This window comes from Thunnus thynnus, chromosome 13 (assembly GCF_963924715.1).
Source record: "Thunnus thynnus chromosome 13, fThuThy2.1, whole genome shotgun sequence".
NCBI classification, from domain to species: domain Eukaryota; kingdom Metazoa; phylum Chordata; class Actinopteri; order Scombriformes; family Scombridae; genus Thunnus; species Thunnus thynnus.
The window spans coordinates 20,497,924-20,524,436 of NC_089529.1; the positions used below are offsets into that span (position 1 = coordinate 20,497,924).

Sequence of the window (26,513 nt, forward strand, 5' to 3'; positions counted from 1 at the left end):
GGGAAACACTTAGGAAATTATTTTTTAAGGGGTGTTTAAGATGTCTTTGAAATTTCTGAAACCCAACAGCTAGTTTGGATATGAGGTACATTGTAATTAGTGTACATCACAGAGTCAAATCACCACAACTTCAAAGCACGAGCAGCATTTTTTATGTATGGAACGTGATAAACAGCCATGAAAACAAGAAAATATAATTTGTCTGTGTTTCAAAGGCCAAATCTGTGCCTGATATTGATGATGGGCTGCATCACTGTGACGCTGGGAAAACTTCTTCCTGCTTCACGGCTTTAACCAGTTCATATGTTTAGATATAAATGCTGTACTGGAAGACAACTGATGTGAAATATACATGTGTGTAATAATATGTGTATGCATAACTCTCTGTGATGCCTCTTTTCCTACTGTCACAGAAAGTTCATTACAGACCAAAAAAAAAAACTCCAAATGCCTTCTTCATTCATTTCAGCAAAAAAAAAAAACTGCAGCTAAGATTACATAAAGGGTCAGATTTTCCATTTTTTGTGCGTATGTGTGTGGCTGTTTGGTTTGGCTGGTAGAGAGATGGCAGCTGGTGTGGTGCTTTCTGGGCCAGACTTCATCTTCACCCTCTTTTCTAGTCAGAGTAAAGAAGGAGCAGCCCTTCCCAATACAAGGCCAGAAATTAAAACTTTTTTTTTTTTTTTTGCACAAAATGTGAAAACATTTGCCATGCTGTGTAGTTATTACCCTGCCCAGGATGGAAGGAGCCACATCTCTGGAAGCTGTGATTCATTAGAAATACTTAGTTCTTGTCTCTAATTTATTTCTGACTAACCACCTTCCTCTTTTTCTAAAGAGAAAGTGTTCATACCTTCTATTCGCATCTATTTTTGACTGTTCATTTTCTGTTTAGCTGTGTTCTGGGTTGTTTTCCTGTTGGTTTGACAAGCATTTACTGTAGTTGTCCCATTCATATACAAGTCTGAGTCGAGTACAAGTTTCTCTTTTCTTTTTCTTTTTTTTTTTTAGTCATGACTGAAGCCTCCCCCCTGCTCTCCCTCCCTCCCTCCTTCCCACTTTTTCCATAACTCGCTCCACCACCAGCACCACGACTGTCGTCACTGTGCTTTTTATGAACCTCAACTCCTCAGTCTTCATAGTGCGGAAACTCTCAGGATCCAGAACTTGCACTGTATTTGTTTTCAGCATTTTTTTTTGCTTAGCAGACATTGGCTCGTGTCACTCCGTACTTTAAACTTTGATTTGATGGATGATCAGATTTATGTGTGTTTTAATTCTGCAAGAGCTTGTAAAATGGTCTTTAACGCTTTGTGTGCGAGCAGTTTCGAGCCCCTCTGTCTCTCCAACATGGGTTCGTTTCTGAAAAATTTCTCTGTCGAGTAGAAAAAGAGGCTGAGCTGTGAGTAGAGAGAGGGATTTTAGACTAAGTGCTGCAAGTGTACTTGAAACCTCACACTGATGCTGACAGTGATAAGGCCTCACTGCACAGCGGATCAGAGGATTGTCAGTGAGCTTCTGTGTTATGGATATAAGCCTGTCTAGAGTTATGATACCAGGGGATCATAGTTGACCCTGCAGGACCTCCAGGTTTAAACCATTAAGGCTTTAGGAATATGAGCATTATATCGTGCTTGATGTTAAGCTTTCTCTTGAGCTGTCTGGAAATGTCTGGTAAGGAGATTGTGCAGCTATGTACACATTGAGCAGTGACCATGACTATATTTTTCTCTGCTTTGGTATTTTGAATCCAACATAATGTTTTATAAAGAATAAATGTTTTGCCCCTTCAATCGTTTACAATCAAGAGGAATTAAAACTGCCATAATAACTATAATATAGTGAACGTATTTTACAGCTTTCACCACAAAAATGGCAAACTTCCTTGTTGTCATCATTGTGGTTTGTAATAAGTCAAGTGCCAGGTTGCTACTTTTCATGACTTTGCTTTAAATGACAAGTATAGATATATTTTAGTCCATTCCCCATTAATTCCCTCTGTCCACCAGCTCACTTATCTTTATGGTACAGTGGAGAGCACTCATACTGAATCCTCATCTCAACCTGTGACAATTTGACATTTTTCTCGAGGCAGTCTCTTTGAAACTGAAATGGAGCATCTCCATTCTGTGCAGGTGTGTATGAAGGTGGCTCACCACTGTGCAGTTTATAAAGTAGAGTTACCCTGTTTCAAAACCGCCTGAGGCTTAAGAGGACAGAACGCTTGAAACAAACTGTGTCGTATGACATGTTGTTTGACTGTGTCTAAAGGCAAGCCTGACATAATAGCCTTCCCCTTTGCCGCATCATACTTCCTCCTCTGATATCTCTTCAAGAATTTGTGTCTTTTGTGTGTCTCTGTAGTCTCCGTGCGATGAATTGCACAAATGGTGATAAGATTGTAGAATTAGGCCGTATCTAGACCCAATCAGGTGTTGTGGCGCACTGCTGCAGGGTTGAGCGGAGGCGTTTCAGGGTGTGGACGTGTTTATTTGTGCTCTTGAACATAACCGCTGTTAAACAATCAGAAAATAAAGTTTTATTGATCTGATTCACCGGCTCTCTCGTTACCACCGCTCCCTCTCTTCATTCACTCTCTAGCTCGCTCGACCACAGCAAAGTCTAACTTAACTTTTTAATGTTATCAAATGAAGATCAATGTCCTCCCCTCCTCCCAGTAACGTCTTTGTACTCCCTCATGGCAGAGTTTTACAGCATTGATCAGTCTGATCTCAGGCTGTGATTGGCCACCACAGCGTGACATTGGGTTGCGTTTCTCCAAAAGTTGACTCTTGATCAACTTTCTCGCCGCAGGCTGCTGCTGCACCCCACTGCAAAATAATCGACTATTTTGATAATTGGTCATTTTTCAAGCTAAAATTCCAAAATTGTCTTCCAGCTATTCTATTTTTTTTTACTTTTCTCTGTCTTTTGTGATGGTACACTGAATATCTTTGGCTTTGGACTGCTGGTTGAAATTATAACAATGTATTTTCCATTGTTTTCTTACATTCTACAGAATAAATGATTCATTGATTATCTGCAACAATAACCAGCAGATTAATCAATAATGAAATTAGTTGCAGCAGATTGTCTGTTTCTGAAATCATGGCTTTTGGCTGGTTTGATGGACGCTGTAACTTCACTGAGGCATTTGATGTAACATTTTCTGTTTTATGCATGCATGGCTGTGTGGTTGTTCTGCGTTGACCCTTAAAAAATACTGCGTTTAAACATGTACTAGCTTGTAGCCTATATACAAACAACATACTGTTATACAGGAACGTGTAGCTATCTATCAGCCATTCTCTGTGTTTAAAACATCTACTAACACATTTCTCTTTCCAATTATTCCCTAACAAACATCACCTCTTTGAGCAAAACCGCTCATCTGGCAGTGTTGTGCCTTGTAATCCTCATTCTAATAAACTGCCTTTTATTTGACCTGTCTAAGTATTACAGCATGTTCAATCTGAATATACCGTCCACTAAAGCTTTCAGTCCCTGGCTTTTAGCGCTGTTTTGCTATAGCTCAGTACAGTGTTGACACAGAGGCTCGGGGAGTCAGTATTGTATGTAATGTAAATGTTAAAGGCGGACAGGATGTTAGCCAAGCTGTTTGTTCTGCCGGCTTGAATGGACGCGTTGTATCGACTGTCTACAATATCCTCTCTGTGTCAGTGGTGGGCTTTATTGGCATTCTGTACATTCTGGTGGAGGCGGGTGTGGGCTGATGGGTGAATGAGCTCTGTACAGATGCAGGCTCAGCTGGAGACAGACCTGGTTCCTCCCAAAAAGTCAATTGTTCACAAAGATTCAAGGGAAGTTTTTGAACTCTGAAAATCTCCAATGTTTTTCTTGCCACTACAGGGGGGGTCAAAACAAACTAAACATGAAGCTTTTTTTTTTATTTCCAGTATTTAATTTGATTTTAATGGCCTCAGGGATGTCGGACTTGCTGATACATTAAGTACATTTCTGATTAGAAACAGTTGAAGTTTAGTTGTATGGATTGCAAGGTCTTCACACAGCAGTACCCTGTGTTGTTTTTTTTTATCACTCATGTAGGAGTGCCTCAACATTTCATGAATTTTGTGTCAATAGGGCATCTCTTGATGGGAGAGGGAGAAATGTGGTGGGTGGGACTACAACCTCTGTACTGCAACAACTTGCTTTTGTTTGACTGGCTGTATGTGCTGTATGTGCTGTGTATGTATGAGTAACAGGCGTACTTTAGCTGGCCGCATATCAGTATGTCAGTATCCTGTCAGGGTTAGGGGTGCTACACACAAACACACACACACACACACATCTACTGTTACTATAAAACGTGGATTAAATGACTTCCTCAAATAAAGATGGTTAGATTCAAGGTCTGTGGTCGGGTCGCTTGACAGCTCAGACACAGGCAGCGAGCTGGTTTCACATCACTTTTATACTGCAGTACAGGACAGTTAACTGCTATATGTGTAGCATTTATAGTATCCAAAATATAATGGTGTAATTAATAAAACTTTTCTTGTTAGTTTTTTTTTTTTTTTAATGTGCTGCCTCTGTATGGACACATAATAGAAAATCTAACTAATCCTTCTTAGATTAGTTAAATGTATATAGATTATCTGTTGGGCCAAGTCTCATTAAGTACTGAGAGTGATGTTTCTGCCAGGAGGTGGCAGCAGCACTGTAGCTACCTGAGTCACACACATGCCATCGGCCAGCACACACACACACACACACACACACACACACACACACACACCAGAACAAGCACAGCAAGCTTAGAGCATCACTGATTGGCTCTGTGGATCAGCTCACATTTTTCTCACTTGTAGTTTGACAGCCACACTTCTGAGGATCAGACTGGACTAGATTTTTAAGTTGAAAGAGTCGACTTTTTTTGGTAACAAGGAGAAAATTCATTTTACTCTCCATGCAGTTGTGAAGCATCATCCTGTTTTGATTCTGCTCATGTGCTTTCAAGCTATGTGCAACTTGACATATAAATTGAAAAATCTGGGGATGCCAGCAATAAAAGTAATTGATCTGTCACTTAAAATACATCATATACTATGGTATCAATATACTACTTTCAAATTTAAAGTAATTTGATCCTGATCCTGATAAACAGCCAACTATTAATCCACAATTACAACTAAGATAGAAGCCTCTGACAAATAGATGTGATATATTAATTCAGTTCTGAAATAACTGAAATAATCCAACTGAAATCATTTCAGAGTTTGATTTTGGCCTTAACAGACAAGTTTAAATGAAATGCGACGGCCTCAGCTGGTGATGACTTAATGGATGTCTCTTCTGAGGTTGAGATGTCCTAATCACAGATGGGGTCATCAGGCCACCGAATGAGCCTCCAGGGAGGACGGGCCAAAGGTCAGAAGTCACTGAGGAGGGTTGCTCTGCTGCCCCGTGCTGTCCTGAGGGAGGACAGGACAATGAGACAACAATGTATGGCACGTGGGCTAGAGGCTAATGACATGAAGCACATGGCTTTGATAGTCATACATGTGAATCTACTTTTTACAAATAGTACCAGAACCTGGTTGAGATTGTGAGTATCAAAATTAAGTTACTAGTGTCTCTAGTAGTGTCTTAAAAGTGTGTTCAGATGTTAAATAAACTTTGTTAGAAATAATGTAGTGGGAATTTATTTCCAAATCTCGGGTGGATCTTGACTTTTACAGTACAAATGGAAGAATGGACTTGATCTTTTGTAAAATAAATGAAGTACAGCTTCTAATCATAAATCCTGTGCATATTTAACAACCAAAACAAAGTTATGTTTTGGTTCAATTTTATGACATTGAGGTTAGGTTTTCCATGTGGGTTGGGGGATGAAGGCATCACTGCAGAATGAATATGTGGATTGACATCACTACATTAAAACATAGGGATTGCTTCCCAAGCTTAGACCACCAAAAACCAGCACGACTACACCCTTGGTTCAAGTCCAAGTAGTGAATAAATGTATTAAGAACGCAAAGACAGTGAGAGTTAGATTGGCGTGGGCGTCGAAGTGATCATGTTACCATCCTCTCTCCGGGAGACCACTGATTGAAACCACAAAGCGGAGATCCTCTCCTCGGACTTCCTGCTGTCTATCCGTCTGGTACTATTGATGACCTGCTTTACGCTAATCAATACATGAAACGGGGGCAATTGGTTACATGGGCGTGTGTGTAGTAGTAGTGGTAGTAGTAGTAGTAGTAGTAGTAGTGAAGTGATGCATTTGTAAATTCACTATATGAGGTGTCACTGTGTAGGTTGAACTATCTGTGGGTTTATCTGAATGCGTGTGGGTGCCGTTGTCGTCTTATATCCCTTTACAACAGTTCAATAACACAGCTAACGTGTCTTCTTTTCGTTCAAATGAATTCACCCGATTCACTCGTATGACCTCAGGAAATAATCGTGGTCAAGATCAGCATCGAGGCCCGGTCTCTTATCTGGCGTTGAAGGTAAATGTGGGACATTTTTCTGAGGGTTGGTTTGCCTCCAACATAGAGATGAGTTGGATCAAGTTGAGGTAAATGTGTCTGGTTGACTGTTTAAACAATGTGGTTGGTAGTATTTTTTGTACTATACCAACATCTTTTTGAATCAGGCAGAGTATTTAATGTTTACCCAGCAGGAACACACTAACAAGCAAGGCGCGAGGTGGGAATCAGGGGCTGTCTTTCCAAATCTGAGCCCCCATGCTAGCTAGTCGCCTCAGGCTTGCACGTCCTGACACACAAACACTTACTGTACATACACATGCACGTACACACATGCACTCTCAGCAACATGACAGGAGTGCTTACCGCTGCAGTTTGTTGTGCTCAGTAACCCAGTTAACTGTGATTTGAAGTCAATACAGTTCCACTCGCTCACCACGGTGAACCAGGCTTTTCCATGCCTGTCTCGCCGCTCGCTTTCTCTCCGCCTCAGGATCTGTAAATGGAGGTTACAACTCCCCTTGTAAAGCAGCTGGCCGGGGTCAAGCTCTCTGTCCTTCAGCATTTAAATGGTTGAGAGTGAGCTACCAGTCTGCATCATCTCAAAGGGCTCGCTGTGCTTTCCTCTTAGAGGGAATTAAGTAGCTTTTTCTTCATCAGACGTGGGGAAATCAGTTATCAAACATCGTTCCTCGTAAGCATGAAATTGCACGAAAGCGTGACACACCTGAGAGCATTTAGGCACTATTCATTATAACCTCGCTGAAACCATGGTTGACCTGTTTTTAATTTGTCTTTTTTCTCCTATGGAATCCCAAATCATGAATGAAATAATTAGAACACGGTTTCATTCAGGGATTTCCCTAAAGAGTGTACGAAAAAAAGTTAGTTACCTGCACATTCACATAGCAACAGAAGAGGAACCAGACACTATAAATAAGTCTATTTATATTCTCTCTGACATTTACTGGTGACAAGATGGCACAGCAATGTAACATTTTAGCACCTGTATCTCTCATCTCCCTCTCTCTTTTGTCTGTCTTTCTCCTTTAGGTTTTTTTTTGTGGTCTACCTCCTCTCTGTTCACTCCTTCTTTCTCCCTCCATCTTTCTTTCTCCTCCTTCTCTTCCCAACAAACCCATCCTTCCTGTGTCAGACAGAGCCAACAACACATCAGGGGTGTTTTGGTCCATTGCATTAAAGGCTCCCCAGTCCCCAGTGTTCACCTCTGCTTCCGCTGGCTCCCCCTGCTTGACTTAGTTTACCATTAAACACGCCGTGTTCACACAAACACACAACTATGCTTTCACAAGAAGCTTTCTTCTGTATTGATATACTGTTAATATTGCTACTATACTTTTCAAATACCCTGCAATAGTTCCTGTGTTTCATGTATTTATTTGTGTTAATTTCTTAATTCTTTTATTAATCTGTAACGTCTGCAATTTTGGAGTCCGGAGGCGAAAATGTTCATCTTGCCACTGTTTATCAAAACCTTTTCAAAACGGCATTAAAACACATCTGCTGTTGCCTTGTTTAAATACACAATCCATCATTTTCCCAGTTTATTAAATTTCTCTGTATTTGTGTATATCTTTTGAAGGGTTTGACTTGTAGGGGCATAGTCAGCTTTCAAGACTGCTTAAGATATACAGTTGTTTTAGTCTGGCTGTCAGTATTTGCATGAAATGCTTACCGATGCGTTTCTGTCCGAAAAACAAATCCTCAATCAGCTTAAGCAACGTATAAACAAAACCGGCAGCGAGGAAACAGGCTTCCAACAAAGGCAACACACTGCAAATACGAATTTGTCCTCTCGGGATTTTCTGATTTATTAGTTTCAGATTAAGCCATTGTAGCTGCCCCATTTTTTTTTTTTTTTTTTTTTTTGGTGCGTTCTCGCTAAACTGCAGCTGTGCTCCGGCTTTATCCTAAAGAGGAAGGATTGTCAGGGAAATGTTTGTATCTTATTTCAGCTATCAGAAGTTTCAAAGGATACTGCGGCTCCTGGTTGGACGACGCACTCTTGGATTTTTTTGTTTTTAAATGTGGCCTCAACTGCTTCATTTCAGCTGTTGAGCTGTAGCTGCCCATTTCATATAATGTAATAGACAGTAATCAAACAGGAAGTATCTCTGTAATGAATTGGGCTGTTGTCTGTCTCTGTATGCGTTGGTGTGTGTGTGTGTGTGTGTGAGAGCATGTGTGTGCGTATAAACCAGTCACCATGCAGTCCACCTGTTAAAAGTAGTTGCCCTGTGGCCTCAATAGCCGATCTGTTTGTTTCATACAACAGATGCTTATATGTAGCTGTTTCCTTCACACACACACACACACACACACACACTGTCAGCCTCTTAATGTTTTGACAGCTGGCCCTGATAGAGCACTATTTTAAGGTCGTGGGTGGTTATATCTGCGTGTGTCTCATCGCTGTCATGTGTGTACATAAGTGGTATGCCTGCTGTCTGCTTTGAAGGTGTCAATTTGATAAGCAGAGTTTTGGCATAGTCCGAGCGGCTTCCGTTGAAGTACTGCACTCAGTGTGATTTACATTGTGCCGAGACATTAGACACACTCTAAACAATGAGCTAATCTTTTAAAAGCTTTCACTTTTTAAATACTAAAACACTCTCAGCAGATTGCAGATTTTGTACGTGTGAGAACTCGTGTGTTAATTTGTATTTATTTATTTGAAAGGTAGCAAACTTTACTTTTGAAATGGTTTCCCACCGACTGCACTGGTGTGAACAAGCCACGTCTTCAGTACCGGCGATCCAATTTGTCGGATCGCTGTCACCACCTAGACTGACTTTATTAAGTGCAGCTGTTATCAGCCAGATGTGACAATTCATTTTAAATACAGATTCTTCATCAATGTCACTATAAAATGTATTGTTTCTGCTATCAGATACAATTATACAGTCGTGGTGGAATACTTTTAATGCCACGGCAATCCTTATAGAATGATTTCAGGATGTTAGGTTTGAATTAATTTGAAAAAAAGCCAAACATCAGTCGGTTTCAGTTCCTGTTTTGGAGATTTTCCTTTTTTTCTTTGCATAATCCAATAGTAAACTAAGTATACTTAGGTTTTGAGATTATTTCTTACTCTTTTCTGACATGTTTCAGATTAATTATACTAATAGATTAATGGGGTGATTGTTAGTTTCACCCCTACAGCATTAATGCTCAGTCTTTTGGTGTGAGCATTTTTCCCGTTTTGTGTGTGTAAATGTGAGCTCATTTAATTATTTAGTATCATCTCGGTGGATGTTGGCATTCTCACCGATATTGATTTCATTGTATTTTTCTGTCCTGCAGGACCTGCACACCATCTACTGCCACCTCTATCACATGGACGTCCTCTCTCACCTCAGGGAACATCAGTTAAGGTTTGTCGTTTTCATTTCACCTCAAAACTTAAAAAAAAAAAACAAAGTCTTTAATCAGTCTTCAGTGCTTCTCTGACAATTGTCTTTTTATTTTTCTGAGTTTGAATGTCGCTACTGAATGAGGCATCAATCATAGTATCGGTTTACCAGATTCACTTCGGTGTTGCCCATAGGCCTACTTTTTTATGTGAATTGTTATACGTGGCACACCCAACCTAAACAGGTTTAAGGGTTGTTGTTTTTTTTTAAATGCCTTTTGCCCCAGGTTGGTTTTACACCCCGGCTTTATCATTCACAGGACGTTCAGGCCGAGGTGCCTTTTAGACATTCACACGTTCATACCGGACATGTTTGAAATGCTTCGAGTCTGGAATGTTTTCTCTGCTCGTTATTATTCAGTTGAGCAAGTGAGAACAATGACATTTCAACAGGAACGTTCGTGTTAAAATGCAGGTTTCAACCCCTTCTTCCAAACAAACAATGGTGTCAGATTATAATCTGAAATATTTACAGGAAGTAATTCCACAATCGGAGGATTTATAGACACACGGAGAGAGATATAGAGATCCGACAGATGGCATGTTCTCATAATTGGTAAATGAATGAGTTTTTTGAGTTTTTGGAACTGATATGAACATCAGAGATTACATCATGGGAAGTAAAACATGCCACTTTATAATGCTTAAATTAAATTGAAGGGATAGGAAATAGAATTCCCAAAATCTCCTTTGCTATCAAAGGCTATCAAACCTCTCTACAGTACTTATGAGTTCATTTGACTTGTGTTTACAAAGCCTTGTTCTCCTGTAATTGGGTTCAATCAGCCAAATGCAAAGACACAGTGAAATTCTGCTATCGCTCAGACCAAAAGAAAATGAAATATAGGTTGGGCCGCAGCCAGAAATCGAGTAGCGGGTCACCATAACACTCTCAGTGGGAGTCCCAAGTGGAAGATCTCGGTGAAAAAAAAGTGTTACACGGATATGTGATGGATTGTGAGAGATGGAAATGCATGGGGATATGTTTGAAAGGAAAAAAGTTTTTGATATCCATTTTTTTTAACATCTTTGTCTTTGTCTCTCAGGTCGATGTGTACCTCAGCGAGGTATGAGAGACATGAGGCTAACCACATCGTGTTCTAGTAAGTACAAACTCTTAGTCTGAGCAAAAAAGTGTTTTTCCTCTGTTCTGCTGCACTCGCTCTCTTTCTCTTTGAGTTTTATTCAAATTTCTGCTGAGAAAAGTTTATTTTATTCAAATAGAAGTTGTTTTTTAAATATTTTTATTTCTAGTATTTTCACAGTTTAAGTTTTCAAAGTGTTTTTCAGGAATTGCCTGTTTCACAATCACTGAATTCTTAACATTGACACTTCCTTAAAACAACATCAGTCTTTAAGTTTTGGCCACTAAGCAGCTGCAGTAGAGTAAGTGATTTACTTTACTCAGGGACACATCAGTGTAGTTGCTGAGGGAATGGTATGCTCTCTGAGATGTGAACAAATAAACAAATGCGTTTATTTTGTCCCATGCAAACAAGCTCCATAGGAACAAAAGCTAGATATCATCAAAAACTGGGAGTGCATCTCTTGTTCAGTGCTGCAGTACATATGAGGTGTTGAGATGTAGTTGGATTTTCACTGATTAGCCGGGTCTCTGTCATGTTTTTAGTTTTAATTGTGTATGTCTGTATGTAAATGACTTTCTTCATTGTATAATTCCCATTTATACTATTACAACTCATGTTTTCCTGGTTTAATATCTTGTGCATGTCTTTTCAAAACTGTCTTAAACTCTTAAATGCACTTTTAATCGATAAGGCTGGCGATATTCTGTATTCTGTTACCGTCAACAAATCCAAAACCAACAATGTGTCAGTCCGTCTCTCAATACTGTCCGACTTCCCCACCCTGTCTGTGATTCACAGGTCACAAACATATAGTTTACTCACTTTTAAAAAAATAAAAAAAAGGCTAAATAATTTCCTGAAACAACTGGGAAGTGAAACAGGAACAAATAGTGCATTTGTGCCCATGTTCATAGTGATGAAAGAACATGTCAACTAGTGCAGCCATGTGACTCACTAATGTGTTTTTAATAGTTTTTGGACAAACAGTGGCATAGACTCAGAGGAATAAACTATATCAGGCTGTTGTTAGAACAATTAGTTGTTGGTTTTGGTCTTTTAATAGGGGTTTTTTTGATAGTAAGAAAAATATAGAATATAACCAGACTTTTTTCTTTAAAATGACCTGAAACAGGCAAAATTCAGCTTTGTCAAACAGATATTTTGAACAGCTGTTAAACAAGAAACATCTGGAATATTATCATTTCAAGCAGCACCTTATAGGCTATACATTTCTTAAAAGTCACATCTCAGACAATATTACAGGATAAATGTGGCTTAAGGTTGTTGTTTAATGATCCGTATCATGTACTCCTTAAATAAACTTTATAGCAGCCCAGTAAAACCTCAGGTCATTCGCTGAAGGTGTTTTTCGCATTACATATTTTTTCACTCAAGGTTTAAGATACGAGATACGCTGATCTAGAGCCAAAAGTAATGTAGACAGATCCGATGATGGCGTGTCTGCCTTCCTCTCTGCCAGTCTGTCAGGGTGTGTGTGAATAAATGGACACCGAGATGGATGAGGCAGATTGGGAAAAAAAAAAAAAGTCATTTCAGCATCATGTACAGTGTGGAGTCAGAGAGGAAGGTGGAGCAGAAGGCGAGAAGAGGAATGAGAGAGGAACAAGAGGCTGGCGAAGGAAGGAGAGGGAATGGAGGGTGTTGAAAAGAGGACAGTAGATGAAATGAAAAACAGATAAGATGGCAGGAGAGTGGCGGCGGCAAACGAGAGCTGTAAGGAGTTTTATTAAAAAGGGAAGACATGAGAGGGAGAGGACTGCATAGGAGGAGAGGAAAAACAAGAGGCGAATTTGCTACAGAGAAAGGAGGAGGAAAGGATAGCAATGTCAAGAGGGAGGAGGAGAGACGAGAACATTAAGCGAGGGGAGGGATGAGGGATTTGAAACGAGGTAGAAGAGGGATGAGGGCTGCCGAGCTGCGGAGGAAGTGTGAGAGTTAGAGGGAGGACAGAGTGTTGAAAGGATGAGGGAGAACCTGCGCATGCTGTTGATGTATTATCATGCCGGCTGGAATCACATTAGACACTCAGCGGTTTAATTTACCATCAAATAAACACATACAAAAGATCTCCCTCTCCATTGAGCTCTCCCACTCTCTACCAGCGGCTAGTCTTAAGTACCTTAACCCAGAACAAAGTGCCTGCCATGGCCAGTTAGTCAGCTACACACACACACACACTACAGACAGCAATCAGGGTTTCTCCAATGAAAACATACAGTAATAGTAGTTAATCATGTTTGCCTCACTTAAAGCCAACAATGCAACAATACGCTAATGTTTCCTACACAAGGCTTTCCTACACGACATTCAATGATAAGAAAACAACAAAAACAACAAACAAGATGGCAGAAATGGCATGTCGTACTTCCTTTTGAATGCAACTAATGATTATTCTGTTATATTCTATTATTTAGAAAAATCTCTAAGCACTTGACTTACATTTCTGAACAAGGTTTGTTTAAAACGGGTTCACTCCCAATTTTGGATGATATCTACTACTCGATCCTACTTCGAATGCTTGTTGTAAGTTGCTTTGCCAAATTAATGTAATGTTTCTTGTCATTATCGTGTAATTTGACAGTTATTTATTCAAGCGGTTAGTCAGTAAAATGTCTGAAAATAGTGAAAAATCCCCCCTCACAATTTTCCTACGCCCACTCTTTCTTTAAATCACTTGTTTTGTCCAACCAACATTTGGAATCTCAGACGATCAAATGATTGATAAGTCTTTTTTCAGATTATACATGGCGTTAAAGGGGTTTTTGAGGGAGTTTCCTTATTTGAATTGAGGGTCTGAGAACAGGAGATGTCGTATTGCTGTACAGACTGTAAAGCCCCCTGATGCAAATTCATCATTCAAATAAAATTGACTTGATTTGACACATGAGCGACAGGTAGAGTTTATTTAGTTTATTGGGCTTTTTTTAATTTTCTTGTGGGGACCTTACTCGCATTTTAAAGTGTCAGGCAACTGTTCCTCATTTTTACTTTTTTACATTGTTTGGGTCATATGTTTGATGTGAAGTGGTCATTGTGGTATTTTCTTTGCACTTCACATCCTGGAAATCACCTTTTTTTAAGACTGTATCCAGCACTACGACCTCTTTCTAGGTTTTCAGAGATCCCTCTTTCTTTGTAAACCACAGTGGCCATTATTGCTTCTTCTGTGTAGATAGAGAAGAGATCAGTTGCTGCTTTACAAGAAGTATCAAATGTATCAATACAGTATAATATCCACTGTTTGTTTGGAAGGACTTTCCCAACATTGAGTATTTGGAACAGCAAATGTAAACACTTTCAACCACATAGAGGCTGAATCAACACACTGAAATAGCTGCTGTCAAACTGTCACTTTGTAGATAAATGCTTTCTGTATTTTACATAATTTGCATGTTTTTAATGTTTTTTTTAAAATGTGAATAAACTCTGCCCATTTATTTCAATGTGTATAGAAATTGCTAGCTGAAGAGGAGTTCACATTACAATCTCTGTATGCTGTGTTGCTCTTCCCACTATGATGACGCATCTCTTATTCTATTCAAACACTCATCTCTGTATTCATATTCATAACCACAGGCTTACCTTATCATCTACTTTATGTTCTCTGGTTCTTTATGCATGATTGCGTCTTGTTGTGCAGCTGACTCGAGCACCCGGCTTATAATGAAGTTAATTAGACTAGTGTTGAGGGTTAATGGATAAAATGTATACATTTAAACAGCATGAACAGCCACGTAGCCCGTGTTTTGCATTTGTTTATTTTCAGATCAAAGAAATCCATGTTGCAGCTGTTTTGAATGTCAGGCCAGATTACGTGTCTCTTTCAGCGCTGCTCATTTCAGTCGTGTTAGCATGACTGCCTGCCGTTAATGGATTCTCTGCACCTTGCAGTGATGGCACATTATGTTATGGTTCTATAGTGCTTAGCATCCTAAGAATGCATTTATGCTAATACAAAATGCAACGCTTGGGATTCAACGCTCGCATGTGCACTTAACATTTTAGTTCAGACATCTAACTCCTCAGTTCTACATACATAACTTCTACATTTTTCAAAGCCTTCAAAATGTCACTTTAGCATCCTGGTTTGTGGCATATTATTCTTTCTAGCCAATTCAGCCATAAATGCATAGATACCAATGATGAAAAGAATAGAACAGACTGTTTTGTTAACCTAGGTGTACAAATTATCTTTTAGCTCACCAAGTCAGCACAATAACAGAAAGCAGAACATATAACAGTAACAGGGAACCATCAAAGTGTAGCTATGGCGACACCTGAAATGAGACTGCAGCAGAGGTGTTGGAAAAAATCTCAAGAATTGATTAACTTTATTTGTTTAAGTATTTATTTGGACCATGTACAGTGTAAAACATAAATGTTACCATTTGATGTACTGCACCAGAGTTAGCTTATAGCTAATTTTCATTTGCAGTCCCTTCGGTAGGTCACAATTAAAACATATAACAGCACAATAACAAACAGTACAAAGCAAAAAAACACACAGGACACATAATACAAAGTACAAAGCTACACACAATAGCACATCACATACACCCACAATGTCACACAATTTTAAGGTGAAGAAACTTTAAAACTTTCCACAAAAAAGCACTACATAAGCTTTGAGAGGAACCTGGACTCATCAAATATGGCTGAACTTTGAGTAAAGAGATTTCCTTCACTGCCTGGACTGACTGATGGCACATTATTTGATGTCTGGTTATCCTTATCCTTCAAAGGCATTGTTCTTCCTGCTTCTATTTTCAGCCACAAATGTGCAAAATTGCAAAGTAACAGATTTAAACTGAAGGCACTGGCCTGGCATTTATTTAAAAAAAAAATACCAACAATAGATCCATGTGGCACATGTGTTTTTTGAAAGGTCGGACCATAGTCTGTATATAAAGATTATTATTAGATCAAAGATTATTAGAGGGTCAGAATTTAGTGATTGAGACCATAATGACTTTAAAAAAAACGATTGCCAAGGAGGGAAATTTAATTCATAAAATGTAACAAAAGTACAACATCGTCTGCATTTTCCAACACATTAGATTGTGAGCACAGACTGTGGCAGTGTTTCACACCACTGTGTTCTTTCTCTCTCTGTTCCAGCCCAGACAGCATCGCTACCTGTTGGTACATCCTGCTCTCTGGGTCGGTCTTTGTCAAGGAGCACATGTACCTGGCAAGGTGCTGGTATGTACAAATCAGCAACACAAGCACGCAAACTCACACACTCACACACACACACACACACACACATAGAAGAAGAGAGAACGATATCATGGCGGGGTGAGACAAGGAGGTAGAAGGTGAGATTTGTCTGACATTACACATGACGCTACCTTATCTCGCCACCTTGTCAGACTGAGTGTGTATGTGTATTTGTGTGTTTCCGTCTGTGTGCGTGTTCAGCTGTAACACGAAAATGGAGACGGCGTGTCACAGAGCTGTAAAGTATGAAAAGACTGTCAGGTTGTACTGACATGAGTAAGAACGGTGAATACTTGCACATAAAAAAAAAACCCACCCACACCTGTATGTTACACTTGTGTGAAATATGTTGAGCTACACAGAAAAGATTTTTAGTTTCACATGAAGTCTCATTCAGTCACCTTCAGCAGGGTTGACTCAAAATGAGGCAATACCTCTTCCTGTTGGAAGCATTGGCTAAGACTTGAATAAGTGATTTAGCATTGATTAAATATTATGACATGTTTAAAATTACATACATAGCAAGGTTTACATGGTAGTCAAACAGGACATTTTTCAAAAATGTTAAACAAATGAAACCCAAGGATGGAGCTATAGCACGTAGCCGGTTAGCTTAGCAACTTCCTGGAGTCTTTGCCTCCATTGTCTCATTTTGAAGGGTGTACTTTGTGGCATTGGGTTGCATTATACTAAAATGTGTCTGTATTATCTTGTCCATAATGGGCAAGCAGGCAATATCTATAGAAATTTGGCAGCTACATGACTTGAATGCAGAGTCAGCTTTCAGAAACCGTAAAAGGAAAGCTTGCAGATTTGGGATGATTGATATGAAGACTTTTATTTTCCCCATTTCAGTTTCAGTTGCTTCAGGACTAGCATCACATGTCAGTCAAGAATCTTTGTCCTTTCATTGGTTGGTCAGGGAAGAGCTCAGAGTTCTGGGTGGAGATCCATTGGGAACAAGTGATCTGATTAACTCAGATTATAAGACATTTTCGGGCACTGCTCCCCCCCCCCCCTCCGATCAGCCAGACTGCCAAAAACTGATTAAACCGACATGCTGCACCTGTTTAAACACTGGAATTAATTGTAATAGGGAAAACTGTAATGTAAATTGCTTGAGGTCGGCCCTCGGCTCCATGTTTACCTTCCCTTCGTTGTTGTAGTTGGATTGAAACAGAAGCAACACATGCCAGAAACGGAAAGGAGGGGGGCCAGGTACCGTCAGTCCATTTATTTCTAGTTCAAAAAAAATTCTGACCTTTTGAACTGAAAGCTTCGCCGACTAAAGGGTGTTGGCCTCAAATTGAGAATGATTGCAGAAGTATGGTCTTACACACATTCATCCATTCACATTAACAGAGTTCCTACCAGGAATTCCTAGAAAAGGAAGCAGCTTTGTAAGTTTTATCCCAAAGAGGAAAAGTCAGTTTAATAAATCCTTAGGGAATGTCATGAAAAATTATGGACCACTTTACAGGAATATACTGCATGAATACAGTACATTTGCTGGATGCAAGATGTCTCCTACTTTACCGAAAGGTCCGCTCTGTGTATGCGCACCGTAGGATTTAAGTTTCCACTTCTCACTTGTGTCAGTTGCATATTAGACCACGATTGGCTTCCGAACTAGTTGTGATGTCACAAATCATGCTCGTAGGGCACATGCCTTAAAAAGATTTCCGATGAGCACGGAAAAACTTTCCCCCGTTCAGCAGCTGAATGTGAAAACAGCCTTCTAGTGTCAAACTCTGCACGTACATAATTCTGCACAGTGAAGCTCAAACATCCAACTGTAGGAACAAGAAGAAAAACACATTTTTTTTGAGTGGAGGGGCACTTTAAGATGCTGGATGCTCCTCTTGAACTGTCAGTTACTGATAACAGTAAATGAAACCTTAAAGGATAGCCTCACAATTTTGCAAGTTTGTCCTAAAACAATACGTTTTTCCTGCTGTAATCATTCCTCCTGTTCATACTGACCATTAGAAGATCCCTTCATAATGCTCTTTCAATGTAAGTGAAGGGGGACAAAATCTACAGTCCTCTTTCTGTACAAAAATGTATTTTAAGGTTTATTTGAAGCTAATATGAAGCTTCAGCTGTCTGAATTAGTCAAGTCAATATCTTTTAAAGTTACTGTCTTTTTAGTGCCAAGTTCCCTCTTTTTGTTATGAACCTTTTTATTGCAGCTGAACAGGAAAACACTGTCGAAACACACATTTTTGCTCAAAATGAGTGCTGTAGATTTTACCCCAACATCAGTTACATTGTAAGCGTGTTTGGAAGGGATCTTCTAATGGTGAGTATGAACAGGAGGAACGATTACAGCGAGCAAAACCTGTTTGAATCTTCATACGGGCACCTGACTGTCGTTTTAAGACAGACTTGAAAAATTGTAAACCTATCCTTTTAAAGCAACAGTTGATGCTGTCGCAGTGTTTACGCGGTGAAGACCGGCTTTGTAGAGATTATACGTTGAAAGAACAGAGAGGTCAAATTAGCCAGAGTGACGACGTGAAGGCAGTTTTTCCAACAACAACAACAACGCAAAGCACCAACTGACCAACTGTAGCAGAAAAAAAAGGAGTTGGCCAAGTATCAATAACCTCAGGGCAGCTAGCAGTCTGTGTGTGTGTGTGTGTGTGTGTGTGTGTGTGTGTGTGTGTGTGTGTTCATTCCAGTGTGGTTCAGTTGATAACAGAGTAAAGGGCGGGGTGGGGGAAGGTAGCTGCCAAAGGACTGGAGGGTGTGTATGTGTGTTGGAGTACTAGTAGCAGCAGGGGGTCTTGGAAAGGGTCACGGAGGGAGCTAATAGTGGGGAGTGGTGTATGCGTGTGTGTGTGTGTGTGTGTGTATGTGGTGTGTGTATGTGGTGTGTGTGTGTGTGTGTGTGTGTGTGTGTGTGCGGGGAATGCGGAACCCCTGGCAGAACAGTGGCTGGCCATGTGTTCCTGAGCAGCCTGCCTGCCTGGAGCCCAGAAGCACATCCAGGCAGGAAATGAGCAGGCTACACACACAAATGCAGACACACACACACTCACACACACACATACACACACCTCCCTGGAGCCAGCGGACAGACAGACAGAACAGAACAGAGTAGAGCGGGAGGGAACACACACACTCCTCCCTCAGTTAAAGACAAACTAAAAGCTTGACAGTCGTCTACTTCTGCTTTCTGAGGAAACTTTTCCCTTGTTCACACTCTGGAGTATAAAACAAACACACTTGGATCTATACCTGGATTTTAACTTTTCCTCCCCCTCATTGTGGATAATATGCTGGATTTTACTACACTGACAAGGAATCCAAAGAAGTGGACCCCTAAAATTCCCGTTCCTGGTTAGTGATCCTAAAGTTTTTACGTCTCTTTCGCACTCATTCTCATGTTTTAGTTTACTGGCCGCTGCCTGGAACATAACAGCAATTGTGGGCTAATTCACTTGAGATTTTTCAAAACTCCCTCTCTCATTCTCCGTGCATTCTTCTACCCAGCGTGCTCCATTTCCTGCTTGCCATCATCGTCTAACCAACTGCATAGCCAGGAATTCCCCATGGCGCTGTGGCAGGATAGCTTACCACCGCTGGGCCCCACAGCTCTGAAAAACACGCCGCTAACCCCTGTGTGTTGTCGTTCTTTATCTGCACTGATTATCTTAAAGAGAAGCAGACTTCTCTTTAAAATCCCAAAAAAGAAAAAGGGAGCTAAAGGCTCTAGGTTGAAATGTTTGTGTCGGCAAATGGTTGTTGATAACTTATTAATGATTTAGTGTGGAGTCAAACAGTTAAATAATCCAGATTTCAATGCAAACTCACAATGTTAGGACACATTATGTGCTAGACAAAACTATATATGTGTCCTCAATGATATTAAGGATACTGGAAGAAGGATTTCCCACATATTAGTGCATTTACCATGAATTTGTTTGAATCTTTTTTCTTCCTCTAAGCTCCACAAGTAAATCACGCTGCTCTCTCCGTTCATCTGTTTTTCAGGGAACTTACTGTGCTTCAGGAAAGATTACAAGAATGCAATACATTTACATTTAGTCAAGTGTGAACGGTCATCTCTGTCTAAGCTATGAAGAAACTTGAACTCACTGCATTTGGAGTTTTTGCAGCAGCTGTCTGTTTTTCTCTGAAACGCTGAAGTTTGAATTAGCCCCTGAACTGATCACACTGTTGTTTTGGCAAATGAATCGTAATGTTTCTGAATGACCTACTAAGTCATTCCTTGAAGTGTGTCTGGCAGTTTTTGTGTTTATATATGTGTGTGTGTGTGTGTGTGTGTGCTGGTGGTCCGTCTATAGTGTTGACTGCTGGCCACCCCTCCAGTCGTCTTTACTGTGTATGAGTCACAGTGGTTAGCATTACTGAGAAGAACAGCCAGGAGAAATGAGAAGTAGAATATTGTACGTTTTTTTGCGTGTGTGTGTGTCTGTATGTCTGTCTGTCTGTGTCAGACTGCGGTCTGCGGTTTCCTTACTTTGCTGTTGGTCATAACCATGGAAACATGGTTGCTAAACGGGCCTGGATCTCTGTTTGCATTAGATTTTTGACTGAAATTCTCTGAAACTTTCTATCGACTCAGATTACACTCTCAAAGATTGCTGCCTAGGCACTGTGCAGCGTAGCATAGCGTAGCTCTTCAGTTTGAAAGCGATGCTCTCGCTGTTGCCAAAAACAATCCTTTTCAAAAAAAAGTTTAGCGCGAGCAGACAGTTAGTTCATTTTTGGCACGTTTTTTCAGAGATCAAAGTAGTTGGTCATGAAACTTTTCCACGGGTTTGCTGGTGATTTCTAGTCGTGGCAGATCTTTAACAAGTAACATTCACACAAAAACAAACATGATGTTGCAAATGTATATCATACATTTTAAAGAAGTGATTATTTTCCACCTTTTAGTCTCTAATAGGGCCGCAACTAATGATTATTCTCATTATCGATTAATCTGCATCATCTGCATTATTTCATTATCGATTTTCTCCGCTCCACTAATTGGTTGAAGTGTCAGAAATAGGTGAAACATGCTTGTAGTAATTTCCCAGAGTCAAAGGTGGCATTTTCAAATATATTATTTTGTCCGACCAACAGTCGCAGACCCAAAGATATCCGGTTTCCTATCGTGTATGATAAAGAAAACCATTAAATAACCACTTTTAAGAAGCTAAAACCTGCAACTTTTTGGCATTTTTGCTTAAAAAATATTAATCGATTAACAAAATGGTAGCCGTTTAATTTTCTAGTGATTGACACATTGATTAATCAACTAAATCTCCCTTAACTGGGAGGCTCCACGCTGACCAGAGATCAAAGGTTTGTTCCTGGCTTATGAGACATCTTCACCTGTCGGTTAAAGCTCTCTCTGCTGTGACACTTGTTGCCTTACAAATCCAAAGCCTGTTTTAATATTTATATAAACTATTCTGATTTTTTTCTCTTGATATTTTCAAGACATTTGCCTTTATTAATATCACAGTTGTGTACTTTTGCTCACATCGCTGGTTTTTCCAGGCTTTTGACACCAGCTCAGGGTATTTGTGTGTGTGTGTGTGTTCGTGTGTGGCATTAGTTTCTGTGCCGGCTGTCATGGTTTATTGCCCAGGGCGCTGCAGCTGTCACTGGACCAGGGCTGAACCTGTTCCCCCCCTCTGCCAATGACTTGTTTCTCCAGGAAAAAGAGGGGAGAGAGATCATCACCTGCTGAAATCCAGCACAGGCACAGCTTCAGTGCTGTGGGAAGAGCAGTGAAGGACGTGACTTATAGGATAATTAAATTTGAGTGAAGTCGTAGCAGAGGGGTCGTAGACATAATTGTCTCAGTGACTTGAAATTACCTTTTTAGATGAATCTCTTTAGGTTGGACATAGTGATGCCAAAGTAGTCAAGTGTCAACCACTGAGGGGGTCGACAAATCTTGAATTAGTTTCTGTCATAACAAAGTTTGACTGTTTGGCAGATAAGGCAAACTAAGGGTTTGTTTTGAATTGTCTGATGTTGGTTATTTGGTGTGTTTTGCTCCGATTAATTCATCTGACACCACCTGAGTTGTTTGATATTGATTGTCATCATTGATCCGATATGTTAAGGATATCTGAACATACTGTAGCTATGTTGTGAAAATTCAGACTCATATTCTTTATTTCTAGAAAACGTGTTTAACAAGTTCACAAACCTCTAATCTAAGGCTGCAACTAACGATTATTTTTTTATTGATTATTTTTTCGATTAGTCGATAAATCTAACAATTTTTGTTTTTTTTTTATTATTCTATCGATTATTCCGATTAGCCAATTAATCCATTGGTTAACTTACCAATAAATACTAACCACAACCTGTACCATTCATCTTTCAACTTTTTATTCAAGCATTTCCTCATTAAAAGTACTTTTTTTTTACTAATAAAAATTTCTCAACATAAAAAAATAAAGTCAGTGACATGTTTCAACACGAAATCTATGAATGAAGGAACCATTTCAAACTTTACCTAATGATACTATTCATCACAAAGTTAAGATTCATAGAGCGTAGGCCTAATCATTTACTGTATTCTGCCATTAATTACAGTAGATAGTGTTGAGTATGATTTACTTCAATGCCTAGTGCCAGCTGTAATCAGCAATCATTTGTATTATTCATCTGCAAAAGGTTGCTTACACCAACTCACAGCATAACGTTAATGGAAATCTACTTTGATAAGTTTTATATGTCTATATGCACATAAACAAACTGCTCACGACTTGCAAATGTGCTGGAAAGCGGCGTTGCAATACGAGCCGTTAGCATCTGCTTCAGGGAGTCCTCGTTGAGTTCTAGTCTGAAACACAACAGATAAGGACGCAACAACGTCTCCCAGGCGCTGACTACCAACCAACAATCACACAAAACTCACTGTAATCGTCCAAATACTTTCGCTGCTGTCTCATCGTTTCGAGGTCAGAGAGCCCCAGGATGTTTTCTTTTGAGATGCTCGTACATAGCGGTCGTGCTGCTGCTGTGGTAGGCAGTTTCAGTTTTACATAGAGTGTAGAGCACCATTTTATTAAGTCTCTGTTTAAAGATATCCCACACTTTTGACAATCGGGTTTGGGCTTTTTTTTGGATAAAGTATCATTTTCAACATGCTCAGGAGTGGGAGCTGCCATAATAAGGGATGAACATAAACATTGCCACGCAAATCGACGCATTTACGTAATTGACATAACTGATTATGTCGCGTGTCGTTCCAGCCCCGCTCTAATCACAGTTCTGTTTGTCAGACTGAAAATTTGGCCACAGCGTGGTTTCGAGTTTGTTGTATTTCCTCTGTGAGACACAGATTCACACCACCTGAAAACAGAGCGGTGTCAGCTCTGCAGTTCATTCGGGGCAACAATTATTTAGAGTCAGAGTTGACTCTACTTTGTTGATTCTACTATTTCTGTGGGAAAGCAGTAGGTCAGAGAAAGAGGAAGTAAACGTGGGAAGCTGCACAGAGGTATACTTTAGTTTTTTGTCTACTTGCATCCAAAATTCACACACACACACACACACAAACTCACACATAAGCCTCTTTCACACATAGTTCCCGGTAAATTGCAGGGATAACCTTTCAGACACCGCTAGTGATTTTCACTCTTCACACATGCAGCTACGTTCAGGAACATCGCCGTTTTGCACCTTTTCCACACATGCCATGTCAATCCCAGAATAGATGGGGCAAGGAACAGTCCAGCAGATGGCGGTAACGCAACACTTATGGATGCCAACCGCCATAAAACTCAACAGAAGAAGAAGAAGATGGGGGGGGGGCAGGCTGGATGTATATGTACGCGGCAGAAGACATCTCTTATGCGTGGACTGAGAGGAGCTTCCTTACCTCTGAATCTGTCCAGTTTCCAGCCATTCATGGGAAAAAAGAGCTTATTTGAAAATAACTCGCATTGCTTGTTAGTTATAACAAGCAATGCGAGTTATAAATTAAGTCATAAATTCAAATATGTCATCAGCAGAGTCTTGTGATTGGTTCGCTCGCCCCACACAAAAGCGTCTTTCGTTAGATGAACGTAGCCCTTTACGTGCTTGTCCCTGCAATGTTACCGCTTTCATTCACACCACAGCTATACCAGCATTTTCCCTGAAATGTTGCTAGGTCTTGAGGTGGGAAAATCGGCGGTACATATTTCCCTGAATATCGATCCCTGCTCCAATTCACACATGACACATTACATGATTTCATGGATAGACTGCTATATACATACAGTATGCATAAAAGTCTGCAGATTGTAGCTCTCCTCCTGGTCCTTTATCATTGACAAACTGCATTTCTGCTTTGTTTGTCTCACACAACCTGTCCCACCAACCTACACACACACACACACACACACACACACACAAACACACAAACAGTGAAGAGACAGGCTTGGCAGGCTTGGCAGGCTTTGTGCGGCGCTGACAGGGACCATGCGTCTCGCCTCAGTGGAGTGTGGAGAGATCTGTCAAGAGTCGGGCTGACCTCCAGGCTAAGGGCTTTGAGAGAACTCTGAGCCCAGCAGACTGCATTCCTCCCTGGGAACTCTTAAAACCATGCCTGGGTGTTCATGTTTTGATGGGAGCTGTTACATAGATAGTCTCTGAATTTTTGTTGCGTTTATTTATTCACTAGGTTTTGGTTGGCAGCACTATGTGCTTTTTAAAAAATAGTTTTTCTGATTAAACCCATTCAGGATATTTCAAGTAAAGGTATTTTGCAAGTAAGTAGCTGGCGGACGTGGTGTTCTAGCCCATGTGTTGGCAAGCATCTTCCACACTGAAGTGTCATTGACAGATGACAGAAAACCCCTCGCAGCTCTAGGAATGCTTTCTGCAGCTGACACTGACCTCTGACCTCAATGTAGGGAAGTGAGCAAAAGCAGAATTTCCCGGCAGTAATGTAGCAAGTGGCTTATTGATGCAGATACAAAAATACACACATGTTGAAGGTACAAAATATTGGGGCCACAGTTTAAAAATCCCTCTCACACTTCTGTGCTTCTTTCTCCGTCAAGGCTGTAAGGGCTATTAAAGGGTATAAAGGGATGATGCTTTTCACTGTCCTTGGATTCACCTGACCGGTGGACTTTACGAAAAGATGAGTGTGTAATATTTTGTACATACAGTGAATGATTTAGTTTCTTCTAGAAAATCTAATATAATTTCTTGAGCCTCAGTTGTGTTGCCAAAAAGCAGTAGGGCTGGATCAGCAGGGATGGATGCTCTAAGGTGAACCTGTGAACATGTGGATGCACAATGTGTCTGAGTGTGTGTGTGTGTGTGTGTGTGTGTGTGTGTGTGTGTGTGTGTGGCAGCAAAGTGTCAAATAAATCCAGTCACAGCTAATTTGGCCCTCGTTCAGCTGCAATGAGATACGGTCGTAGTTGTCTCCAACGGCTGTGGATAAAGCTCCTCCGTGTGACTCACCAAAGCTTTAATGTCTGCGCCGGTGTGAAACTGATTAAGGATGTGATGAGATTAAAGTTTGCCTCTTTTATTTTTTTTTTTATTTTTTTGAGAAAGGGCCAACAGTAGGAAGAGAGAAAGGAATGATGAAAGGGAATGCAGAATGAGATGAGGGAAGAGAGAGGAAGAAAAACAGCAAAGCAGAAGAGAAAATGCAGAGAAGTAAAGTGGACCGGATGTGGAAAAGGAAGCAAAAGGAGAACAACAGGAAAGAAAAGATGAATAAATGAAAGTGAACGGGGTGAGTGGGAGAGACCGAGGTAGAAAGGCATCAACAGAGAAACAGAAAATGGAGGAGAAGTGGAGCAATAAAAATAGCCTCAAGAGAAGGAGAGAAATGAAAGAAGAGCAAAAAAAAAAAAATTAGAAACTGGAGGGAATGAGGGACAGACCGTGTGAGAGACGGTGTGAGAACGTAATCAGAGAGGAGATGTGAGAGTGAAAGTTGGCTGTCTCCCAGCTCAGCACGCTTCCATAATTAAAACCAGCCGATCCCCCCCGGTTCTTAAACAACGCTGAGTCGCCACTTTCGCATGCCAAAGGGAGCGAGACATGTTCACAGCCCAGTCTGTTCTCAGGGAATCCTGCACACAGTGATTGAGCCGTTCAGGCGGGGTGTCTCTTACGCTCTTACACACGCTTGCGCAGTACATGGGAAACACAAGAGACATGCTTAATTAACGTATGCATAAACACAGACGTGGGAGGGGAATTTTCAGAGACGGCTGAAAATTGCCGACATACATAAGCGCGCAGAGGCACATGCCGAGACTGTGACAACATTAAATCCACTGAATGATCCAGATTAGTATCGAT

At 40.4% G+C, this 26,513-nt stretch overlaps 1 protein-coding gene across 2 annotated transcripts in view; it reads left to right on the forward strand.

The window, feature by feature from the left end:
• The window catches only part of rapgef6 (Rap guanine nucleotide exchange factor (GEF) 6), a 158,611-nt gene that overhangs the window by 26,680 nt on the left and 105,418 nt on the right, over positions 1-26,513 (forward strand). The window contains exons 2-4 of one of the 2 annotated variants that reach the window (XM_067608570.1): positions 9,780-9,850; positions 10,935-10,991; positions 16,116-16,199. In XM_067608570.1, coding sequence (XP_067464671.1) covers positions 9,780-9,850; positions 10,935-10,991; positions 16,116-16,199 — 212 coding nt within the window. Of the gene's footprint in view, positions 1-9,779; positions 9,851-10,934; positions 10,992-16,115; positions 16,200-19,206; positions 19,563-26,513 lie in introns of those variants that run through there. The other variant, XM_067608571.1, reaches the window with a different exon arrangement.